This window comes from Melospiza georgiana, chromosome 10, assembly GCF_028018845.1.
Source record: "Melospiza georgiana isolate bMelGeo1 chromosome 10, bMelGeo1.pri, whole genome shotgun sequence".
In the NCBI taxonomy this organism is placed as follows: domain Eukaryota; kingdom Metazoa; phylum Chordata; class Aves; order Passeriformes; family Passerellidae; genus Melospiza; species Melospiza georgiana.
The window spans coordinates 21494232-21517325 of NC_080439.1; the positions used below are offsets into that span (position 1 = coordinate 21494232).

The window sequence follows — 23094 nt, forward strand, 5'->3', positions numbered from 1 at the left end:
CTTGCAAGGGAAGGAAGGCAAAAAACAAAAAATGGCAACTAGAAAATTGGAGCTCTGCAGTACTAAAAATTCCTCATGAACAGTCTGGTGCAACTGATATAGAATCACTGATTATTATTTCATGTACTATTACATATGATCCAAAGTACAGCACATCTCAGAAAAAAAAAAAAATTAAAAATAAGATACCAGGCAATTTTAAGAGTGTTCACTGGCACACAGCCTGCCTGTAGCCAGCAGAGAAAGCTGAGCCTGGTGTGGAGGAGCTGGGAGCAGAGCAGACACACTGATTGTACCACAGACAGGTACCAAGAGAGGCAGCTCCAGAAATTGCCCTCAGATGCTGCCTGCAGGCTTAGCTGCACAGCCCAGCCCCAAAACAATCTGCTCTAATTTTGTCCAGCCATTAAGCAGATAAATCTCCTTAATCTTTCCCAGGTCAATGGATGACACACTAATATCAGTATTTCCAGCAAAAACTGCTGTCAGTGCAATAGGTGTTGGTGTAGAGATTCCTTACAACCATCCAGCTAGACAAATATTGCTTGTGATACAATAATCCCATGGCAATGGACTCAAAATAAATGCTGTCAAGTGTTAAGTGATTTACAGAGCATTTAAACCCAGTGATTAATATAGAGCTTTAAAGATGAAGTGTCAAGTCAGAGTTTTTCTAATTTACAGGCAATTTAAAGAATTTAAATTCATGGACAACTAAGCTAACAAGTTGTGAAAGGACATGCATTTACATCAGTAAATATAAATCTATTAAATTTTTTATTTCTTTCCTGATTTAGGTATGCACAGACAAAGAAACCACAGACATGTGAACACAGGCCAAATGTGTCATGTTGAATCCTGCACTCCCCTTGCAGCAAGTATTCTACTACTCACAGGAAGGCAGAAAACATTGTATTTTGGGTGTATTTTGGGTATATTTTGGGTGTCTGGGTGTCAGGAATTAACTGCACCAGCACCAAAACATCATCTGCAAAATATACATCTTTTATTTTTAATAAACTATAGAAGATGGTTTTTATTTATTTCCATTTAATAGAAATAAAAATAGGTTAATTCAGGCTCTTGCTGAAGCAATAACTAATGTGCTACACCAAAAATATAACTCATCTTGTTGACCACTAATACTTTTGCAAAGTATAGAAACCATATTCCTATTCTTTATGAAAAGTATTTACAAATGTAAAAGAAAAAATATGTTTAATAGAAAATAAGCATTCAATTGCCATCTTTCCAATTATAACAGTCTCCATTTACAGAATGGATTGGATACACAGGTTCTGTTTTATTGAGGGTGATGACATTCTCCCACTTCTAATAGCTACAGTGAAGCGATAAAAAAAAATAAAAATAAAAAGGAAATGAGGCAAAAAGAAAGTGCCACAGAAACAATCTGGAGGAGATGAATCATCCTGCCAGGAATGGGTTTCTCTTCCTGAACACCTGGTTTGTACAAGAAGTCTTTCAGGAGAAATCATCAGTGGAGGAATCACAGAATCCCAGGATGGTTTGGGTGGGAAGGGACCTTAAAGATCATCCAGGACACCTTCCACTATCCCAGGCTGCTCCAAGCCCCATCCAACCTGGCCTCAAAAATATTAGTCTGCTAAAGGTAACTGGGAGAATAATAAGGTAAATGAAAGGAAATAAAAAATTAAAATAAATGGAAAAAGTAAAAATGGGACACATCAGGATAATATGAAAGAGAAGCATTTTTGTTTGTCCATCTGCACTGTGCATCCTCACCAGGAAAAAGCCAAATGCCCAGCTGCCTGCTCCTTGGGACAGAAATGAGGAAAAATGTGTCTACACTGAGAAAACTCAGAACTTCCCTCACCTGCTGAAGATGGGAAAGGGTGGTCAATATTCCCTGAGTAAGGGAAGAGGGAAGGGATGTGTGTGCTGGGTTAATTTTCTTCACAGCAGCTGATACCAGGCTGAGATTTCTATTTGAGCAGGGAACCTGTTGATAACCCAGGGGTGTTTCCTTATTGCCCAGCAGAGCTCACCAGGGCCAAGGCCCTCTGTGCTCCACAGGGAGGGGCTGGGAGAGGGGGCACAGCCAGGACAGCTGATCCCACTGACCCCAAGGATATCCCAGCTGACCCCAAGGATATCCCATCCCATATGGCCTCGTGCTCAGCACACAGAGCTGGGGGAAGCAGGAGAAGGGGACATTTTGGAGGGATGGTGCTTGTTTTGCCAAGTCACTGTTACCTGTGATGGGATCCTGCTCTCCTGAGGATGGCTCAACACCTGCCTGCCAGTGAGAAGTAAGGAATGAATTCCTGGCTTTGCTTTGCATGTGTTTGTCTTTTCTTCTCCTATTTAAGCTGTCTGTACCTCAAGCTGTGAATTTTCCCACTTTCACCCTTCCAAATCTCTCCCCCAAGCCACCAAGGGGGAGCCAGCAGCAGCATGGGGCTGAGCTGGGGTTAAACCATGGAAGCCACAGCTAATGTTAAGACTGCACTGCTTGCAAAATGACATTTCTCTAAAAAGATGTTTCCATTCAAAGGTAACCTTTTCTAATCTCATGCCTCAGCTGTTAATCTAAACGTGGCTTGCATGGACACTTCTAAAAAATAAAATAAGATTTTTTTTTTTGCCTTAAAATAAGATTTACAATCATTTTAATAATATGGCTGTATTAAATGCAACTCTTATTAAACTGATTTTGAAAAGTACATTTATGAAGTAAGGAATCTTTACCTATTAACCTTCCTGACAGGTAAAAATACAAACTTTTCTTATTGTAACCAATTATTAGAAGTAACTTATTTGAAATAAATCTCAAATCAGAAGAGAACTACCAATCCTTGACTCAGAAGGCAGTCACAACCTTTCCAAGAGAAGCAACCCAGGAAAATTCCCCACAAGCAGCAGCAACTGAACAGAATCCTGGTATGTGACTAATGCTGGGCTGCTCTGCCCATGCTCTGGGGGTACTTAGACCTAAAAATCCCAAATTTCACCTCAAATTTGAGAGCCATCAGCCTACCCTGCATGGGATCATCAAAACCTTGCATGACCCATTGGTAGCTTCAGACTCCACAGCACCCTGCAGTAGTATCACAATGTTGATGCAAGTTCTGTGAAAAGGATTTTTCCCCTTTTAATTTGCTTTGAAATTACTAATTATTTCAGCACTTTTCTTCAGACAAAAGAAAAATAATGAAATTGTTTCCCTACTCCAGCTACTTTCTCCCAAGGTGAAGAATCCTAGCATAGATTTTAATTTACTTCAAAATTACTTTAAATCACTTAAAAACATTTCTTTTGTTTCTTCATCATTTCCATAAGCACCTCAAAGGTTCAAAAGCAGAAAAAGTAACCACCTGATTTCATGAAGAATCAGCAAAACTGAAATTTTATCATTAGCAATAATTTCAGTACAAGTTAAAAATGACTGATCACAAACAGCAAATTACTGAAATTCTCAGGAAATAATTTTCCAATATTATAGGATGTGTCTTTCAACACAGATGCTGCCATGAAAAATCTTTGTTCTGTCTTAAAAGAAAATCAGTCAGCAACAATCCACAGAGAACAAAGAAAAATCTAAGTTTGGATTAAAACACAGAACCATGCACAATAAAATGTGTGTGTGGACATTCACAATTTTTAAAAGACCTTCAAATTGCTAAATCCTAATATGCAAGGTGTCAAAAATTACAGAAAAATAAGTTCCTGCAGTTCCTGACTCCATGTTGGAACTAATTTTATATTTGTGGCAGTTTCTTTGTCACCAATAATCTTCCCTTAATTCAAAACTACCCAGCTGTAAGATAAGGTATTGCATGAATTCTGATGGAAGTTATTTTCTCCCCATCCTTCTCCACCTCCCTTATGCTTAATGTGTAACAAAAGAATACAATACAAATGATTTCTAATTATTTAGACAAAAGCAAGAGCTCTGCATATGCAGGCAAAACTGAGCTTAAACTTTGCAGAATGGAAATTCTGAAGAATTCTTTTGCCTAAACCCATTATTACATGTAAGTTTTCTTTAGGATGTTATTACAGGCACACTGCAAAATTCACTTGAGAAAAACTACTGCCCAACAGCTCCATCCTGACTATGTAACTATTGCTACCAAACTTTTCTTGCTCAAGGGAAATAGTGTTTAATTTACACACTCTTAATGTCATCCTGCCATGCAGCTGTTTAGCCTCCCCTAGGCAAGCCCACCTGCTGCCCAGGGCTTCCCTTTGTGGTTTGCATTAATCCTCACTTACACATGCTTCCTGTGGAAGTCCAGGATCTTTCCTTCAAGTTTTTCCTGGTTTGGCAAATACTGGTTTGTTTTAAGGTGTTCTCTGTCTTCTGATTCATCAAAATCTCCTATTTCAGCTACAACAGAAAAGAAAACTATGTTAGAGTAAGAACAATGGAAAAGGAACAATGACAGAAAATACTTGGTAAGGAATCAGTCTTCAAATTCGTGCATGATGTTTTGTATCCAACTTTATTTTACCAAAATCACATTTATCCCAAGCTGATTTCCTGGGGATTACAGCAGTATTTGAACATTGTCTGGAAAATTTAGACTTCTTAAAGGTGCAAGATGTGAAACCTGTAGAAGACCTGTGAAGTGGTCTGAACAATTCCTCCTTACAGATACCTTACACCAAATAGCATATTTCTATTTATTTTTTACTATATATATGTAAAATAGTAATTTTATTATATATATGTAATACAGTAAAAAATATTATTTTTTACTATATATGTAAAATAGTAAAAGAAAATATGTAAAATAGTGTCTAGTAATAGACAAGGTTACTCAGGAAGGTGGCAAGTTACAGCTGGAATTTTGGTCTCCCCTTCACATATCCATGTCTTTCAGATGTAATTTTGTGAATTTAGGAAGATTTACAGAAGAAAAAAGCATTATTGTAAAGTGCAGAACAGCTTCCACCTGATACAACACAGAACAATCAGAAGTTTTTGGCTCAGAATACAAAAGCACAAGACAGGCAGAACATGTGGCAAATGTACATAAAATTACAAGCTGAATAAATAAATTTTAAGAATTTACTTTTTCTGATAAAAAAAGATGAAATTGCAACATTAAATTCAAAGTCAAAAGGTTTTAAAAGATAAAAGTACATATGTTGTCCTTAAAACTTCCCAAAAACTAAGCTGTGAAGCTCATTTCTGTGGAAGGATGCCAAAAATATAAGCAAATTCAAAAATTAGATAAATACCAGGGCAACCAAACAGATGCAGAGTGAGTCTGTGGTGCTGTGTGTGCAGTGATTATGGGATGGATGCAGCAAAGGAAGAGTTGCTCTGTGTCTGAGGGCATCTGCCATCAGCTGTGTCAGAGAAAGGAATGGGATTGTTCCTAACAAGAACACAGCAAATCCTGTTTAAAATGTAGCCAGCACATGAAAGAATAAATAAAAAATACTGAATATTTTGTAAAATAATTTCTGTTGAAAATGAAGCTGTTCTTTCTCACATTTTCCAGAAGAGCAGAATCAGGCTAAGCAAGGCCTGATGCTGAGATTCTCTCATCAGCTCCACAGCGCTGGAAAACCACAAGCAGGTTTTCCTCACTGATGGCACACACACAAGGCAGATTTGCTCCTCCAATAAAATCACCAGAAGAAATACTATTATAACTGTATTAGTATTCTGCATTGCAGAATCAGACAACCAATAACTACTCAGCAGTGCAATTGTGAAGAAGAATTATTGATCAGCTTTTGCTCCCAGCCAGCCAAGAGCCACCAAGGTTGGGCTGCAGACCTGTGAACACTTCAGCTGCTGCTCCAAAAATTTGGTATCTGAACCCACTCAGGGTTTCCAACCTCCTCATCTCAAAGGCCACATTTTAGGTTTTTAAGCATGTACAGACTGAGCCAGCAGCAGCATGGAGTGCTTCCAAATAAATTGCTTCCCATTTCCATTTTCAGTCCCAGCAAGGAGGAAAGCTGCTGACAGCCCCAGTGCAGAACCTGTTCCAGCATGGTTCTCAGCTGTGTTCCAGCCCAGCTCCTGTACAGCCATCTCCTCCCAGCACAGGGAAAGTGAGAACTGAAGCCAGGGGAGCACCTAGACAGGTGCGAACAGCTGTCTGGGAGATGTGGAGTGCTGGCAGCAGAACCTGCAGAGCCAGGGAAACAGCCAGGCTGGTTCTGTACTACCCCTCTGAAGCCAAATTTACCTCATACATTAGCACCAGCTGTTCCTTCCCCTGATGACTGTCACCCTGATTTTTTAAGATTTTCTAAGCCTTCTGATGTTTACATTATTGTAATAAACTTTCTCACACACTTTCTGTAAATAACTCATTGTTTTGCATTCTTTTGTGGAGGAGGAGAAATTTGACACTGTTGGTTTGTCCAGTGTCATTGGAGAGGTGGCACTGTCACCCTCCAATCCACTGTCACCCTCCAATCCACTGTCACTTTTGGAAAACTATAAATGTTGGAGTCAGAAAATAAACTCCCTTTTTTCTCTTCACCTTGAGAGCAGCTGCGTGTGCTTGTGTTCTTTCGTGTCCTATAGCGACAGATGAAAACCAACATATTTACAGTGTGTGAGAAGGAAATACTATGAGATAGAGATTTCTTTTAGTTACCAAAAGCTTCTGTGTGTGATGTAATGTGGGTTAGCAGTGGATACTCACACTGCAGCAGGTGGGAGACCAGCAGAGCAGCTGTGTTGTCACTGCAGGTCAGCCTCTCCTCTGCCAGGTCCCTCTTGATTTGCAATGCAAACAGGTACCTGCAGGAGAGGAACAAGGGCTGGAGTTACATCCTGACACTGAAAACACAACAGAACAACTCAGCAGGAGCTTATAAAAGCAGCATCTCTGATCCTTCTGCTCTCCAAAGAATAACAGCCTGGCTACCAAGGAGTGTCAAATCAAACCAAAATAACCTGTGACTGTTCCAGTGCAATTTACCAGCACAGAAAGACCCACGGGAAAAAGGAAGAAGGAAAACCATGTTTTAAGGAGGTTTCTTCTGTGCAGTAACAGCAGATGTCATTTTTAGCTGGAAAGAAACTTAAGCAACATTTCAAGTGATATCAACTATTAGAAAAAAAGATGGAAGAATATCACTGATTCCAGTATTTTGTTAGAAAAACTGATAAGCTCTTCTGTTAGCACTCAACTAATCTACTCAGCAGTTGTACTTTCCAGAACTATATTAGCAGCCTGCAAAGACACTCAGAAGTTCAATTTACTTTTCTTATACTCCTATATTAGTTCCACTGAAATATTTCCCATTCAGTTGTTAAAGAGGAATAATTTCTGTTTAGCAGTTTTGTATGCTGCTCCTTTTACTTGGAAGGAGATACAGAAAGGACTCCAGTAAATAGGCAACAATTCACTACTAGAAATCTTCAAACTGACAGACTGATTCTTTTTCTTTACTGAATTACACCCTAAGAGATGGTAATAAGATTTTTTTAAAAGAAGAGTTTATTTTAAAATTTTATTCCTGAAGTAAAAGATACTAAAAGTTATAAAATTTGAATTATAGGCTTTTTAAATTTTTAAGTACTGTAAGTATGTATTAAAGACTTCTCAAAAAGTATGTTCTGCTTTCTGCATGTCTGATTAGCTCTCTCAGTTTTTTAGTATACTCACAATAAAGAGTACAATATCATTAACAGCATCATTAATTACCCAGATGCTCTAAGTGCAGGCCATAAATACTCAATAAATAGGCAAATTCAGTTCCTGCTCTAAAAAGCTGTACTTCTAATGAATTTCCTATATGAAACAGCAGTTAATATAAGAAAACTTGGTGCAAAGGAAATATTTAGAGAGTATTTCTCCTTACAAGAGAGTCACAACTGTTATCATGCTGGTTTGTTCTCAAATACGTTTGAAGGATAATAAGGAACTGCTCTGAGAGGAATTCCAATTAAAAGTAGTGAAACTGTGAAAAGCACAAAATGAGCTCTTGAAACAACAACATCTGGGTAATGTCCTTGTGAGAGGCAGACTTCAAACCAGGTCCCCAGGTGCCAGCAGGTGGATAGGGCTGCTTAACTGACCACAGATCCATCAGCAATAACCCAAAAATAACCCATGGTGAGCACAGTTTAAATTGTGAACAGTAAAATGTGTTTGGAAGTTTAATTCACATATTAAAACATGTACTGATTATTTTAATTTATTTTTATAGATACTGTTTATAAGCATTAGTATTTTCTGTATACTCTGACTCCCTTGCATGGGATGCTGGAAAGCCCTAACCTGTGCTGTTTTCTGTTTTGAAAAATATTTTTTCTGATAACATTCATCTGCCAACACATGTCTGCTGAAACTGCAACATTCACTGTAAGTGATGTTTTACTCATCTTCCACCTCAGTTTTGCTTGGAAGTAACTGTGCTGCCTTCCTGCTATATTAATTCAGTATATAAAACAGGTCCAATAGTTCTAAAAATACTTCACCTGGTATATTCCTCTTGGAGCTGACCAGGGTCAGGAGGGAAAAATTTCACAGCCAGACGAAGCATTGTAGTCTTTGGTCCTGGAAGAAAAGTTGGTCATTTCACAAAAACACCCTGAGATCCTCATAAACACATGCATATTCTGTTTGCCAACAGGCAGAGAAACAACACAGAGAAATTCTGGCCAGTTTCAAATCCCAGCTAACCACAGCAGGCTCTGCTGTTGATTGTTCATGTCAAGTGAGATAAAGCAGCTGTTTTCCAGAGGAATTGGATACCACTGACAAGGTGAGTGTGCAGCTGAAACTGGAAAAACAGTTTCATGAAGTGTGAAATCTGTAACACCCCAAAGCAGCTGCTTGGCTGCATCAAAGACCCTCAGAGGTGACCCAGGCAGAAGGTTCCAGAAGGGAAGACACATCCCACAGGCTGCCAACACCCACCTCACCATCAGCACTGATGCTAGCAGAGCTGGCTGGCTCCCCATGCAGATAAAAGCTATTTGCAGCCTGCTCCCAGCTTGTCTGGTAATACACATTTCCTCCCATTTCCAGAAAACTCATTTAATTTTCAAAATTCAAGAGAACCCTTGGTCGTTATTTGGAACAGTCCATAATGCTCTGAATTATCAGTTCCAGCATCACAACTCACAAATCCCTGTTTCACCTGGATTTCTGAAGGAATTACTACAGAGTACAACAATCCCTCACCATGCCAGGACTGGGCACCACTGTTTTCCCATTGTTTTTCCTGCCTGAAAGCAAATGAGGCCAAGTATTGCAGAGGCAGGCAGAGCACTGGGCAGGCTGTGCTGAGCATCCACCTGATGTGCACCAGAGCCAGGCAGTGCCCCCAGGGACTCCCTGTGCTGCTGCTGTTTCAAAGCAAACTTACCCAAATTAAATATAAATCAACCTTGTTGGAGCACAAGCAGCCTGCTTTTTAATTTATTTTAAGCACCAGGATCTCTCAAAGCTTAACAAAGTCCAGTTTAACTGCATTAGTCCTAAAGTACACTGATTTTTTCTGTCTGGAATATCTGATTCCCACAGGTCAAACATTCCTTCACCCATCCTCTTGTTTGCTAATGAGAGAATAACAAACTTTGCTTTTTGACAAGTAGCTGGGAGAACTCAGACTATCACAGCTGTGACAAGAGCAGCTCCCAGCCTCCAATTCCAGAATTACCAAAGCTTTGGTCAACAACAACAACAAAAAAACACAAAAAAACCACTAAAATCCACATCCTAATTACAGAGTAGTATCTAGAAATGAAAGGAGGCTGGAAATAACACCCTATAATGACACAGAAAGCCCACATTTGGCAGAGACTAAGGATTCTACCGTTCTAGACACAGACCAAGTGAGGGAAATAAATAGTTTTAATGATCCCAGTTAAAAGAGCAAAACTTTACATCAAATTTCTGAAAATACTGTGAGCCTCTGGAAGACCTTCACAAGGTTAAGAAGAGTCTTGCACATTCCTGATGCCAATCAAGTGGAAGTATTAATGTGGGAGCAATTTTGGAAGTGTTTCAAGCATCATTTACACCAAATGATAATAAATATAAAAAATTAAAAACATAATACTGCATATTTGCTTCTGCAGCACAACCCTCCTCTTTCTGTTTAGCCACTCTTGCCTTTCCTCTATGAATAAGTTTCACTCAAATTAGGAAAAGAAACATTTGCCCAGTCTTAATATTCAGAATTTATTTTAAGAAGCCAAATCTGAGTAAGAGAAAGAAACAAAAAGGATGTGAGAAAAAATTACCCAGGCAGGAATGGTGAATAGAATTCTGTATTCTATAAGGTAGCAGCACCTCAGAGAAGGTACCCAAATGTCAACCTGATACTGTGTGTCTGCTAGGAGGCTCAAAATTTGGATCCAAACTCCTTCCATCTGGAGAGATGCACTACTAAAACTGACTGCATTCATTTGAAATTAATTAAAAAACTCCAAACCTTATCACACAAGATAAGGTTCAACGGATGTCACAAAGCCAAAACTACCTGGGAGTAAACCAAGAATTTCACTTTTTGGAGAGGATGTCAAAGACTCAGAAGTGTCTCTCTGCAGCAATCACCAGCAACATTGACCAATAACTTTGAGCAAAATCACCTTAAAGCCCATAACATCTGTGTTCCCCTGCAGCTGGACTAAAAGTTCGAAGTTTAAATTCAAAATCATTACATTCTACAGAAAAAAAAAAAAAAAAACAAGCAAACAAAATCCCCAATACATAGAAAATCCATTTCAGTCAATTAGTCAATTTAAAATTGATTTCAGAACATGAACATTTGCCAGACAACTGACTGGTATCTCTTACAAAATAATATTAAAAAAAAAATTAAATAAATCTTTCGGTTTCACTGGCACCACAACATGGGTGGCAGACTGTAAAGCAGCCATAAATCTTAGTACATCCCCATGATTTTAGACCATTTTAGAACAATATTTGTACCATCAGGGAATGCTGTCTGTGGTCTAAGGCCAAGTTTTCACAATTTATTTGGTATAGGAGAGGATACAGAAGGAGTAACCAAGTAGCACTGCAGACCTGTGATCCATCAGATCTTTTGACTGGGACACAATTCCTTCTAGCCAGGAGCATATAAAAAGACAGCACTCCCAACATCTTTTTGGCAGGGAAAATAGAGTGAAAATATTCTGTATTCTCCCTAGGGAGCCCTATTTTATAGATGACTTGGTTCTTCTGCTTAAAAAACAATGTTGACAAAAGTCAAAAATCATGACCTTAAAGTTAGAAAATGAGCTAGAATTGAAGATTTCATATTTTCTGGCAATCAATTTTAGACAGAAGAGTAGCTAAAAGCTACTTCCCAGTACTCATTTTCAACATATTTCAATCAAGATTTGCAAAGGAGTAGGAATCCACCACACCCTCCTGATCTTGTTCCTCCACAAAGCCTCTACAATCAGAACCACAAAACAAACAAATTGCTTAACTGTGTTCTACAGAGAAAAAAACAAAAAGCTGGATCTAATCTTTCAACAACATCTGAAGAACCAAGCAGCAACCTGAATTCTTCAGCTGTTTTGGGCCTTTAAAGTGCCTGTCACATTAACACTTTTGAGGTGGTATAAAGGCCATATTTCAGAGCCAAGGCAGAGGCTCTGACACTGCAGCCCCCACCCAGGTGGGACATCCCCCCCTCTGCTCCTCCAGGGCAGCTGCTCCTGAGCATGTGGAAAGAGCTGCCATGGGAATGAGCCAAAATGTTCCTTTTTCTTCCCACGGTATGACAACACAACAACCTCCAAAAGCTAACACAGCAAGTGTTATATTTCACTTCAATACAGCAGCAGCTGAGCCAACCTACCCAGATATTTATCAGAGAAAGAACCCTACCCTCAGGAAGTTTCCATTCCACCCACCACACAGTGCCTATTAAAATGTCAGGTTAGCATGCCCCAGCAGGAACCACTCTCACCCCTGCCATGTGTGTTTTACAGGGAAGCATAACCAGTAAATCAAGTAGTAATTGTGAAAGCAACCCACATAAAGAAGATGTAAATTAAGGAAAACTTCCTTTTTTAAAACTACTTACTCCGTACTTGTTTAATAACAGGTTTCATAGGTTCCAGCCAAATCTGAAATTGAAGAGAAAAAAATTACATTCTTATTTAATATAATATGAAAACATCAAAAGGAAATTCAAATTAAGCAGTAATTTATGAGTAGCATTTCTTCCTCAATGCACTAATTCTTTGCTTTACAAAAAGTGTATTTCTCTATTTGAATTGACATTTCTCATGCATCAATACAAAAGCCACTGATCTGTGCTTAAAGCTCATCTGGACAGAAGAAGAGCCAGGTCAGCAAAAGCAGAGCCCCAGTGCCAAGAGGGCAGGAGTCATGCCAAAACCCACAGTCTGACAGGAGCCAGGCTGCAGAATTACAGAAAGTCTGCAGAACATGAAAAGCTCCAATGGTTTTTCCCTTCTGTGCTATTTCTGTCACTCTTCCATACCTACTGAAGGCTTTTTACTCAATATTAACTTCCCACCATTTTTCCCTTTTGACAAGCACATTTTACAAGAAAGACTTTTGTTCTAGTAAAAGGAGAATCCACAAAAGCAATGCAAAATATTCTGGAAGCTCAACCTTTTATTTTCCCCACACTTCCAAAGAGAAAATTGTTACAACACAATTATGTTTGGTGCTTACTGCCCTGTTTGTGAGACAGCTGAGGATTTTAAGAACATCATTAGCTGCAGAACAGTTTGCACACCATGCACAAGCAACAGAAACTAAACAAGCTTTATTGTATTCCCTCAGCTCAAGAGCAGCATGGATAATGCCTTTAGCACTCCCTATATTCTCATCATATTCTCTGCATGTGAGTCCTAAAACTAAAAAAAAAAAAGTAATTAAGAAAAAAGTTGAAAAAAACCAAAACAAATCAAAATGGAAGGAAAGTTTGGGGAACATTTTCTAGTTTAAAAGTCACATTGTCCTCTTTGCAAGGTTCAGGATAAGTGACTAGGAGGCTTAAAGGTGTCAGCATTGATCTAGATCAATGATTTAAAAAGCTTGCAGGCCTTTGTGCCTGCTGAGGTTTTTGTTGATTAGAAAGAGGTTTGTAATGGCTCTTCAGGAAAATTAATTGAAGACTGAATTAACTGAAGATAAATATGAACACTACCAAAATTACACACCACAATTTGATTTTATAAGTGCTCTGCAGAGTACACTTTGAGTTCATGTTTCTCCTTTCAGAGGAAAGGAGGATTTTATTTCTGTCCCTGCAAGTGGGAACATCAGCAGCTATTTAACTTTATACAATTTCTGAGACTTAACAAGAAGCAGGATCTGATTCTTCTCCCTTCTTCTTCAATAGCTCTTGTCATTCTGCTGAGTAAAAGAGATTTACAAGAATCCAAGAGATAATCCCACAGGAGACTACAGGAAACTGCAGCAGACTGAGACATTTTTGTCACTCAAGGAACTGCATTCGCCCAACCTTTTTATAATCCCAGATTTGTCAGGGAACTGTACTCACCCAATATGACTGGATATTCTGGAACTCAATTCCAAAGTAGTCTGATTCAATCAAATTCAGATGCTTGTAAACTTCTGTCAATAACGTCTGGCCATAACATTTTGACTAAGGAAATAATAATAAAAAAAAGTTACAGTGAGATTAATAAGAATAAATAAGTTTATTCTTGTTTATCTATTCTTATTATTGAATAAGCAAAAACAAATGGCATCTTTTATAAACTGAAGAAAAATATCACAAAGCATAGAAATGTGCCTTTTGTTGATGGAGTGACAAAACTATGCTTTGTCCCCTCAAAAAGGAAAGAAGCCCAGAAGTTTTTCTCCTCAATTTGGTGAAAAAGCCAGCACATAAGACCCTGAGGACTTTAGCTCCAATTTAAGGATAGCCAATTGGACAGAAGCCAAAAAGTCCTGCCTAGACAATTTACTAGAAAAAGAAGAGAACAAAGAAACTAATCCCTTTTGTAAGGTGTTTTACCAGGGGCAGGAGGACCTCTTGCACCTGGCTCGATTTTTCTCTGTTTGCTATTTTACCTTTTATTAAACCTTTTTATTTCCACACTGCAACAGAAGCCATCCTGCTGATTTTAAGCCTCCAAAGGGAGCTGAGCTATCTTGGGTGAGTACTAGACCTCCAAGAGATAATGAGACCTGGCTCGAAGAGGCTACTATTACTACAAAGATTATTCACATTGTTCTTGTCACTGTAACACACAAACATCTCATATACAAGACTCCACACAAAAATCCTTCACAGAAGCAGAGGAACTGAAGTTGACAGGGGCCACTGGAGGTCACCTACCCTCAGCCTCCTGCTGCCAGCAGGGTCAGCAGAGAGCTGAGGAGAGCAGCTGTGGGCTATTTGCAGCTCCCTCAGTAAACGCACACGTTTGTTTGTGTAGCTGAGGGCTGTGGCTGGAGCAGGAGCTGCCAAACTCTGCTGCACACAGACCCTCACTCACTCCTCCCCATAGCAGGAGCCCCAGGGACACCCCCAGGCTGGGAATGCCTGCGGGAACCCACCCAAACCTCCTCTCACACCACACTGCCTGGGGAACCCTGTCAAGGAATCTCCCTCAAGGAACTCACTCACAAACCCCTCCTGAGAGCCCAGTTGGGGGCAAAGCCACAAACAGCAGCAGAAAGCAGCTACAGGAGAGAGCAGGAGAATTCCACAGCACATCCACACTTGGGGCTGCTGCTTCAGTCACTCAGTTTGCTCTGCACCTCTCACTGCAGCAGGCACCAGAGAAAACCAGCACTGCTGAACCCACACATCAGCCCATCTGCATCACCCAGCAAAGAATCCAAAAGGCTGTCCCAGCCCATCCCAGCAACACACAAAACCTTGCATGGCCACCCCAAAAGGCTGTCCCAGCCCATCCCAGGAACACACAAAACCCTGCATGGCCACCCCAAAAGGCTGTCCCAGCCCATCCCAGGAACACACTAAACCCTGCATGGCCACCCCAAAAGGCTGTCCCAGCCCATCCCAGGAACACACAAAACCTTGCATGGCCACCAAGCTCCACCTTGGGCCACAAAGCAGTGCCCCAGCTGTGGGACAGGGTGTGGCACCATTCTGGATGGATGACTGGGTTATCCAGCACAATGCACTGACAGCCTTGATGCCACTGTGGTTTGGTTCATTTGGAAAAGTCCAGTGATGGAAGACTCTATGATTTTCCCATCAAAGCAGGCACAGAGTTCTGTCATGACTCTACACACCCACAATAGTATCTGCTTTAAAAGTATTAGGCATTATAATAAATTATCACAGAGTCACAGGATGGTTTGGGTAGGAAAGGACCTTAAAACTCATCCAGTTCCAACCCCTGCCATGGGCAGGGACACCTTCCACTGTCCCAGGTGGCTCCAAGCCCTGTCCAGCCTGGCCTGAAACACTTCCAGGGATCCAGGGGCAGCCACAGCTTCTCTGGGCACCCTGTGCTAGGACTTCAGTACTCTCACACCAGGAAAGAATTTCACAGGGAAGAATTTCTTCTCAACATTTCATCTGAATCTACCCTTCTTCATTTTAAAGCCAAATTAGTGATAGAATTAGAATAATTTAATACAATGCAAATTAAAGTATCTGAGGGCAAGAATGTGTTATTTTAGGCTTAAAAGATAAAAAACAAGGGAAACATTGGGGAAAAAGTTTCATATGATTGAGGTGAATAAAAAATTTCAAAAGTAATCACCTCTTACAGGAAAAAGATATAAACTGTCAATGCTTTTAGAACTGTGCAAATGCCTCTATAACTTTAAAAAAAACCTAAAATTTCATAGAGAAAAAGTCTGACAGTCCTGCAGTGCTGCAAATCTGAAATAGCTTTGGTATCTGCAGTGGTGTGAGCAAAGCTGACTGAATGCAACCCTGGAACCTCAGAGAAAAGCAGAAACAGGACACAAGATGGGCTTGTACCTCTCACTCAGGCTTTCACCAGCCATGGTACCTGTAAGAGCAGCCACAGCTTCAGACAGGTGAATTCATCTGGTGCAAACACAAATCATTCCAAAAGTTTCTTGGTATCACACTGGCTCAGGCCACTAATGCTGAAACCCCTAAATAAACTAAATAAAACTGCAAGTCAGGAGAAATGATGCAATTCTCAGTGACTGCAGATGTACAGAGATGCCAGGATGAGTGCTGACATGGTACATGAATATGAGTACTCATCTCTTTTTCTGAACAGGTTTTATGATGTCTAAAATGGCATTTTCTTGGGAAGAATACAGCTGCACTTTTTTAGCCAAAATCTGTGCTTCCAGAAGACTCTGTGGGTATGGGTTTTTGTTTTTAAATGGCGACAACGAAATAAGGATGATACAGGTGACTCTGTGGGTATGGGTTTTTGTTTTTAAATGGTGACAACGAAATAAGGATGATACAGGTGACTCTGTGGGTATGGGTTTTTGTTTTTAAATGGTGACAACGAAATAAGGATGATAGATGATACAGGTAATGATAAACCACATCTCCAGTAAATTACATTATTTCTGTGATGCCTCCTGAACGTTTCCCATGCAGGTTACAGACTCTGCCACAGGAGACATTTATGCCTGGAGAAATGAATTTTGGCAATCAAGTTTTTTAATTTTTAACTGAAACACACCTCTTGCTATTCACAGAGTGAATAGGGTGGAAGAGACCTTAAAGACCCTGGAGTCCAGCCCAACCCCAACAGCTCAACTCAACCCTGGCCCCCAGGGCCACATCCAGGCTTTGTTAAACACACCCAGGGATGGGGACTCCACCACCTCCCCGGGCAGCCATTCCAGAACTTTATCACCCTTTCTGTAAAAAACTCTTTCCTTATACCCAACCTCAATTTCCCTTGGCAGAGCATGAGGCTGTGTGCTCTGGTTGTGTCAGTGCTGCAGGAGAAAGAGCCCAGCCCCAGCTGAGCACAGGCACCTTTCAGGGAGACTGGTGAGGGCACCTCTGAGTCTCCTTTTCTCCAGGCTGAGCACCCCCAGCTCCTTCAGTTGCTCCTCAAGTTCCCCTCAGTTGCTCCTCAATGGACTTGTGCATGAATCTTAAAACAGTAACAGAAGAAAATATCCTCAAATCTAGTAGGACCCTTGTTTTTTAAGGTCTATTCTGCACCTCCTTCTCCCAGGCCCCACAGAAGGGAACACTTTTGAGGCAGCAACACCCTGACCAAGCTCATGTGCAGAAAATGGGACATGCACTTTGCCTTTCCATGGTACAAACCTTTAGAAGCCTCTGAACAGGACATGTCCTGTGACCCAGGTCTCTGATTTCTCATTCATGAAACAAAAAACCAATTCTGGTTCCAGCAACCACCTTTTGTTAGAGCTGACACAGTTGGATTCACTCCTGAAAGATGCCTGCTGACAATCAGACAAGTTTTACAGCCAAACTGTGCTGCACTATCAAGGGATCTGTGTGCAGGGATAGTTCCACACAGGCATTAAAATGATCCCAACTGGATTTTAGTACACAGCTTTCTTCCCTTCCCACTGAGCCACATCTTCTGGCTCCATCAAGTTCTGTGCCTGAAGACAATCTAGCTGCCTTCATCTCTCCCCAAAAAAATAAGTTTTATGGCACAGATCCCTGGCACTTCTCCCCTTCCACTGTCAAGTCCATGCTCCTTCAAGAGAAACTGGAGATGAAGAAATTTAGATGGTTGGAGCTGGAATCACTTGGCAACCAATTAAATTATAAAGGTGCCATCCAAATGTTAAAAGTGTAAAATAATTTTGCTTGGGTTACCAACTGTAATTTTGGGTGTCATTTTCAATGAAAAGCTAAGAAAAACCTCAGTTTAAGCTCAGTATCATTTTGCATCCTTCAAAGGATAAATATCACATTTTGAAAGAACAGTATTAATTTTATTTTAAAATAAAAATGGGGTTCAAAAGCTTGAGACAGAACACAGTCTTTTATTATTTTGTCTCAAATTCTTTGGGAAAACTCCTCCTAGGAGTATTTGGTTCCTGGAGTTGTTTATTGCATTTATAACCATCCTTTCAGACAGAAATGAAAGTAACACAGTGGGCAGCTCCATGTCATTGTTTCATTTGCATAAAAGCAGCACAAAGCAAAATATTTGAAGTAATTTGTTAATTACTGTAATTCTGACAGCAGGGCAAGTAGCTGCATGAATGCATTTCATAAAGGTCCTGCTTTCAATACAAATTCACAACATAGCATACTTTCCATTCCAAACTTCTCAATTACTCTTTATTTTCTGCCCAGACAATGACTACTGATATTGCTGTATTTCACTCAAGAAAAGAAGAAAAAATGGGGCAAAAATATTATATTTCACATAAAAATATTTTAAAACAAATTAATTTTTAAATATAATATTTCACATTAAAAAGAAGAAAAAATGGGTCAAAAAACCTAAATAGGCAGCTAACAACAGCTTTCCTTGGTGACCTTGCTCTAACTGTACTGTGGATAATTTTAATGAGTCACCATTAAAAGACTGATAAGTAGAATAGATTTATTTCAAATTGATTTCTATAGTGAAATCAAACTTTAAAAGCTCCCTCAAAGCTGCACAAGTGCCAGCAGGTACCCTGACAGCCAGCCATGGCACAGAGAGCTCTGTGTGGCAAGAGAAATCCCAAACCAAACCCCAAACCCCTCCCAGTGCTAAGACAGCATCAAACAGGAACAACCACTGCCAGCTGAAGGTTCTTGCCTCAAGGAAATATCTCTATTTTTTACCTTATCAAAAGAATAAACATATTTAATGTTAGGAGTGCTTAGGACAGAGGGATAAAATATAATGTTTTTTAAGTAGTAACAGCGGTTATTTTTGTTTTATAGAACAATATAATCACAGGATGGTATGGGTAGGAAAGGACCTTAAAAAACTCATCCAGTGCCACCCTTGCCATGGGCAGGGACACCTCCCACTGTCCCAGGGTGCTCCCAGCCCTGTCCAGCCTGGCCTTGGGCACTGCCAGGGATCAGGGGCAGCCACAGCTGCTCTGGGCACCTGTGCCAGGGCCTCACCTCTCTCACAGGGAAGGATTTCTTCTCAACATTTCATCTGAATCTACCCTTCTTCATTTCAAAGCCAAATTAGTGATAGAATTAGAATAATTTAATACAATGCAAATTAAAATATCTGAGAGCAGGAATGTTCTATTTTCTTCTGTCCCAGGTTCTCCAAGCCCTGTCCAGCCTGGCCTTGGGTACTTCCAGGGATTCAGGGGCAGCCACAGCTGCTCTGGGCACCCTGTGCCAGGGCCTCAGCACCCTCACAGGGAACAATTCCTTCCCAATATCCCATCCATCCCTGCCCTCTGGCAGTGGGAGCTGTTCCCTGTGTCCTGTCACTCCATTCTTTGTCCCCAGTCCCTCTCCAGCTCTCCTGGAGCTCCTTTAGGCACTGGAAGGGGCTCTGAGGTCCTCCTGGAGCTCTCTCTTGTCCAGGCTCCTTCTCTTCAGCCTGGCTCCAGAGCAGAGGGGCTCCAGCCCTTGGAGCATCCCCATGGCCTTCTCCAGACTCACTCCAGCAGATCCATGTATTCCTGATGGGATGTCACCAGAGCAGAGCAGAGGGGGACAATCAAGCCCAGTGTTATTTGCTATTTTCTCAAATATCACTGCTACATGGCAGATCCCCCCTCTGCCATAATGTCTGAACTTAGGAAGAGAGAAATGCAAACTCAGCCTAGGATTTTCAGCAGACCATAGCTCAGTATCATAGCTCAAAATCAAGGCTTCCTCTCTAACTCCCAAACTTGTCTTCCAGGACATCTTAACTTTCTGTTTCCACATATTTTAATTTAAAAACCAAAAAGCCCCATATTTTCATAAGGACTAGTACTCTCATCTTCCAAAACTGGCATGCTGTCCTTGCTCCAACTTTCCAAAAAAGAAATCCACTTTTGGCAGCAGATAAACTGGAAGGGAAAATCAGTCCAAAAGTCAAGAGTTTGGAAAAAAAAGTGTTATAAAGCTGAGGTATAGAATGGAAACTTGTGCAGCGCCACTGGACCCAAGCAGCAGCAAACACCTTGGATTTTTGTGTCACAGAAATCAGAAATCTGCATGTCAGGAGAGCAATTCCTCCAGTTAACAGTGGATGTGCATGAGAGGCAGAAGTTTAGGTTTGACATCATCACTCACAAGCAGCCAACACAGAGCACCCTGTTTAAATAAATTTAAATAAAGGCCACTTCAGCATGGATTTTTATTGGTTTTTCTTCTTCAGGCCACTTTAAAAGTTTTCCTAATGAAAAAGTGATTTTTCACTTTATAAGAAATTAAAAAAATAGACAAATTGCAGCTAAACATAGATTTGTTATTTCCTTTCTTAATCAGAAATATGCAAACATTTTGGTGAGTTGATAGCTCTGTTTATCTCCAACCCTTCTGTAATCTGTTAGATCTCTGTCCAAATGAAGCGTGAGACAGAAAAAACACTCTCCAAAGTCCCTGTTAATAATCACCATTAATGCCACATGTAAACAAAACTGCATTTCTGAATGCAGGCTGGACATCAGAATCTTCATTAGAAAGAAGGAAATAATCTAATACCAGGAGGTATTAGAGGAATACCAGTCATCAACTTTGTGCTTTCATGGCTGAAACAAGATGACCTTACAGCTCCATATCCAGTATTCAATCTGCAGACTGGAAAAGCAAGAAACAACTGCCTTCCTTTGCAGTCCTTTATTGGTTTTCTCAGTTCTGATAGGAACTAGTAACTCCAGTGAAAATACTCCCTGATTCCCCACTAAAACAAGCACCAGGTGACAACTCTGTCAAACACTCTTTTCATGTGCTCAGCCAAATTGCTTAAATACTATTTTATTTTGATCATCTGAACATTTAACAATAAGTTTAAGCTTCAATTCTTTCAATTTTTCTTTTAACTCTTTGTGAAGAAAAGGGAATTTAAATACATTTATTTTATCCACCCTTCTATACTGACTTTACTAAGACCACATCAAGAATATTCTGCAGAGCATTTAACAGCTTCCAGAGCACAGGATGCAGCTTCATTATCACAAAATGAGATAGAGCTCACTTTCATCTTGAAAGTTCTTCTTTATAAAAAAGAAGAAGTTATTATGTTACAGAAAAAAGAATTATTGTGTTACAGCATTTCCACACTGCACTGAAGTATCATTTACTCAACTATGGAAGCTGTAAACTCAAATAAAAATCTTGGAGCTATTTAAAGTTCCATTATTACACTCCATACTGGGCATTTTTTTTTTGTTTAGGAGAAAAAATAAAATTCCAGGACTCTCTCCCAATTTTTTTTTTCTCCTAGGATTTCAGTGGTTGCTTTTGATGTGGTTTTGTCAGGGTTTTTTAAAGCAGAATCCACAGCCAGACAAATTATTCTAGAAATGGAAGCCTCTGGCTTATTTAATTAAGGCTAGCTTTAAAATTATGATCATTTAAAGGATCATTTAAGGCAATGTCAAAGCACTGAACCAGCTCTACCCAACAAACAAGCTTTTCCAGAGTGGCTAGACTTGCTGGATGTCTGAAAGTAGGAAAACAACAACTGGCTGACATGGGAAGACATTCCCAAAAGGGAGGGAATTATATGAATGAGACTGGGAAATGTATACTTGGGTAGAGAGCATGAAGACACAAAAAATGGTCCTGAGTTTTTAGAAATGGTGCTGAAATACCTGGAGTACTCAGAATAAAACTGCTGTAGAGTACCTGGGGAAGAAGGAAGCACATTCATTAACTTGGGCCACATCCTTGGACAGAGTTTCACAGGTACTGCTGGATGATTTGGCACCAGAGTTCTTGCTTGTTAATAATTAAACATCCAGGTGACAACAGTGACAGTACCACAGAGAGGAGCAGCTTTGGGGCAGCTGATCCCAAATTCAGGTTCATAGCAGAAAGTCTGAGCACCTCCTTTGTTCACACAAGGTAATAAAGAGAAGGAATGAGAAGTCAGGAGACTGATCTCAGTTTTTCCCCCTTGAACCTTCCTCCAGCCATTCCCTCAGGCCTGGCCACCCCACACACTCAGAGTGCTGCTGCTCCTGGGACCTTGCACAGCTTCATTTCATAGGCATGTACATGCATATAAATAAAACTCTGTGTTTTGAAGTCATTTTAAACATAGAAAATACTCTGTTTTCCTCTGTTCATAAAAAAAAAAAAAAAAAACTAAAACACCACCTCACTAAAATTGCAAGTCTTTCAACTTTAATTATGCTTTTGCCTCAAAACCATCATCCATGCCCACATTTACCAGACTTGATCTGGCCTTTCATACAATTACAGAACAGGTCAGGTTGGAAGGGACCTTAAACCCATCTCATTCCAATTTTTACCATGGGCAGGAACACCTCCCACTGTCCCAGGTTGCTCCAAGCTCTGTCCAGCCTGGCCTTGGGCACTGCCAGGGATCCAGGGGCAGCCACAGCTGCTCTGGGCAGCTGTGCCAGGGCCTGCCCACCCTCCCAGGGAACAATTCCTCCCAATATCCCATCCATCCCTGCCCTCTGACAGTGGGAAGCCATTCCCTGTGTCCTGCCACTCCAGAACCTTGTCCCCAGTCCCTCTCCAGCTCTCCTGGAGCCCCTTCAGGTGCTCAAAGACCTCAGTAAGGGCTCCCCAGAGATTTTCCTTCTCCAGGCTGCACAATCCCAGCTCTCCCAGCCTTCCCTCCTAGGAGATGTGTTACAGCACCCAGAGACTGCACTTCCCCTGCAAGGTGTTAGGCTGCTCCAGGCTGACACTTCTTTGAGGAAATCTGCCCAAAGGAAATCATTTAAAACATCTAGAAGACAGTTATGACAGACTCTTTGGACCAAAGACAAACACAAATTGGGTATTTTTACAGAAAAGGCCAAAAGTCCCTTTTGTTTTGTGCAAAACTGAAATGGTCCCAGCTGTCCTAACATCACTCCCCACTGTACTTTGAGCAGAGGTGGTGATGGGTTAATAAATACCCACAAGCCAGATTAGATAAGGCCAAGCTTTTCTAACTTCCCCATTTCCAGCAGGGGTTTCCTACACCCCTGGCTTCAGGCTGCCTGCCTGACAAGTGGGCTGAGGGCACAGCAACATTCTCCTGCTTTATTTCAGCTGAAGATGTGTCAGACAGTGCTAACAGAGTTCCTACAAAGCTTTGGGGTTTTT

At 40.6% G+C, this 23094-nt stretch overlaps 1 protein-coding gene across 3 annotated transcripts in view; it reads right to left on the reverse strand.

The window, feature by feature from the left end:
* The window catches only part of FARP2 (FERM, ARH/RhoGEF and pleckstrin domain protein 2), a 77407-nt gene that overhangs the window by 43146 nt on the left and 11167 nt on the right, over window positions 1-23094 (reverse strand). For all 3 annotated transcript variants that reach the window (XM_058031543.1, XM_058031541.1, XM_058031540.1), the window contains exons 3-7: window positions 13471-13575; window positions 12016-12058; window positions 8444-8522; window positions 6660-6757; window positions 4258-4372 (exon numbers count right to left, since the gene is read on the reverse strand). In XM_058031543.1, coding sequence (XP_057887526.1) covers window positions 4258-4372; window positions 6660-6757; window positions 8444-8522; window positions 12016-12058; window positions 13471-13575 — 440 coding nt within the window. The remainder of the gene's footprint in view (window positions 1-4257; window positions 4373-6659; window positions 6758-8443; window positions 8523-12015; window positions 12059-13470; window positions 13576-23094) is intronic.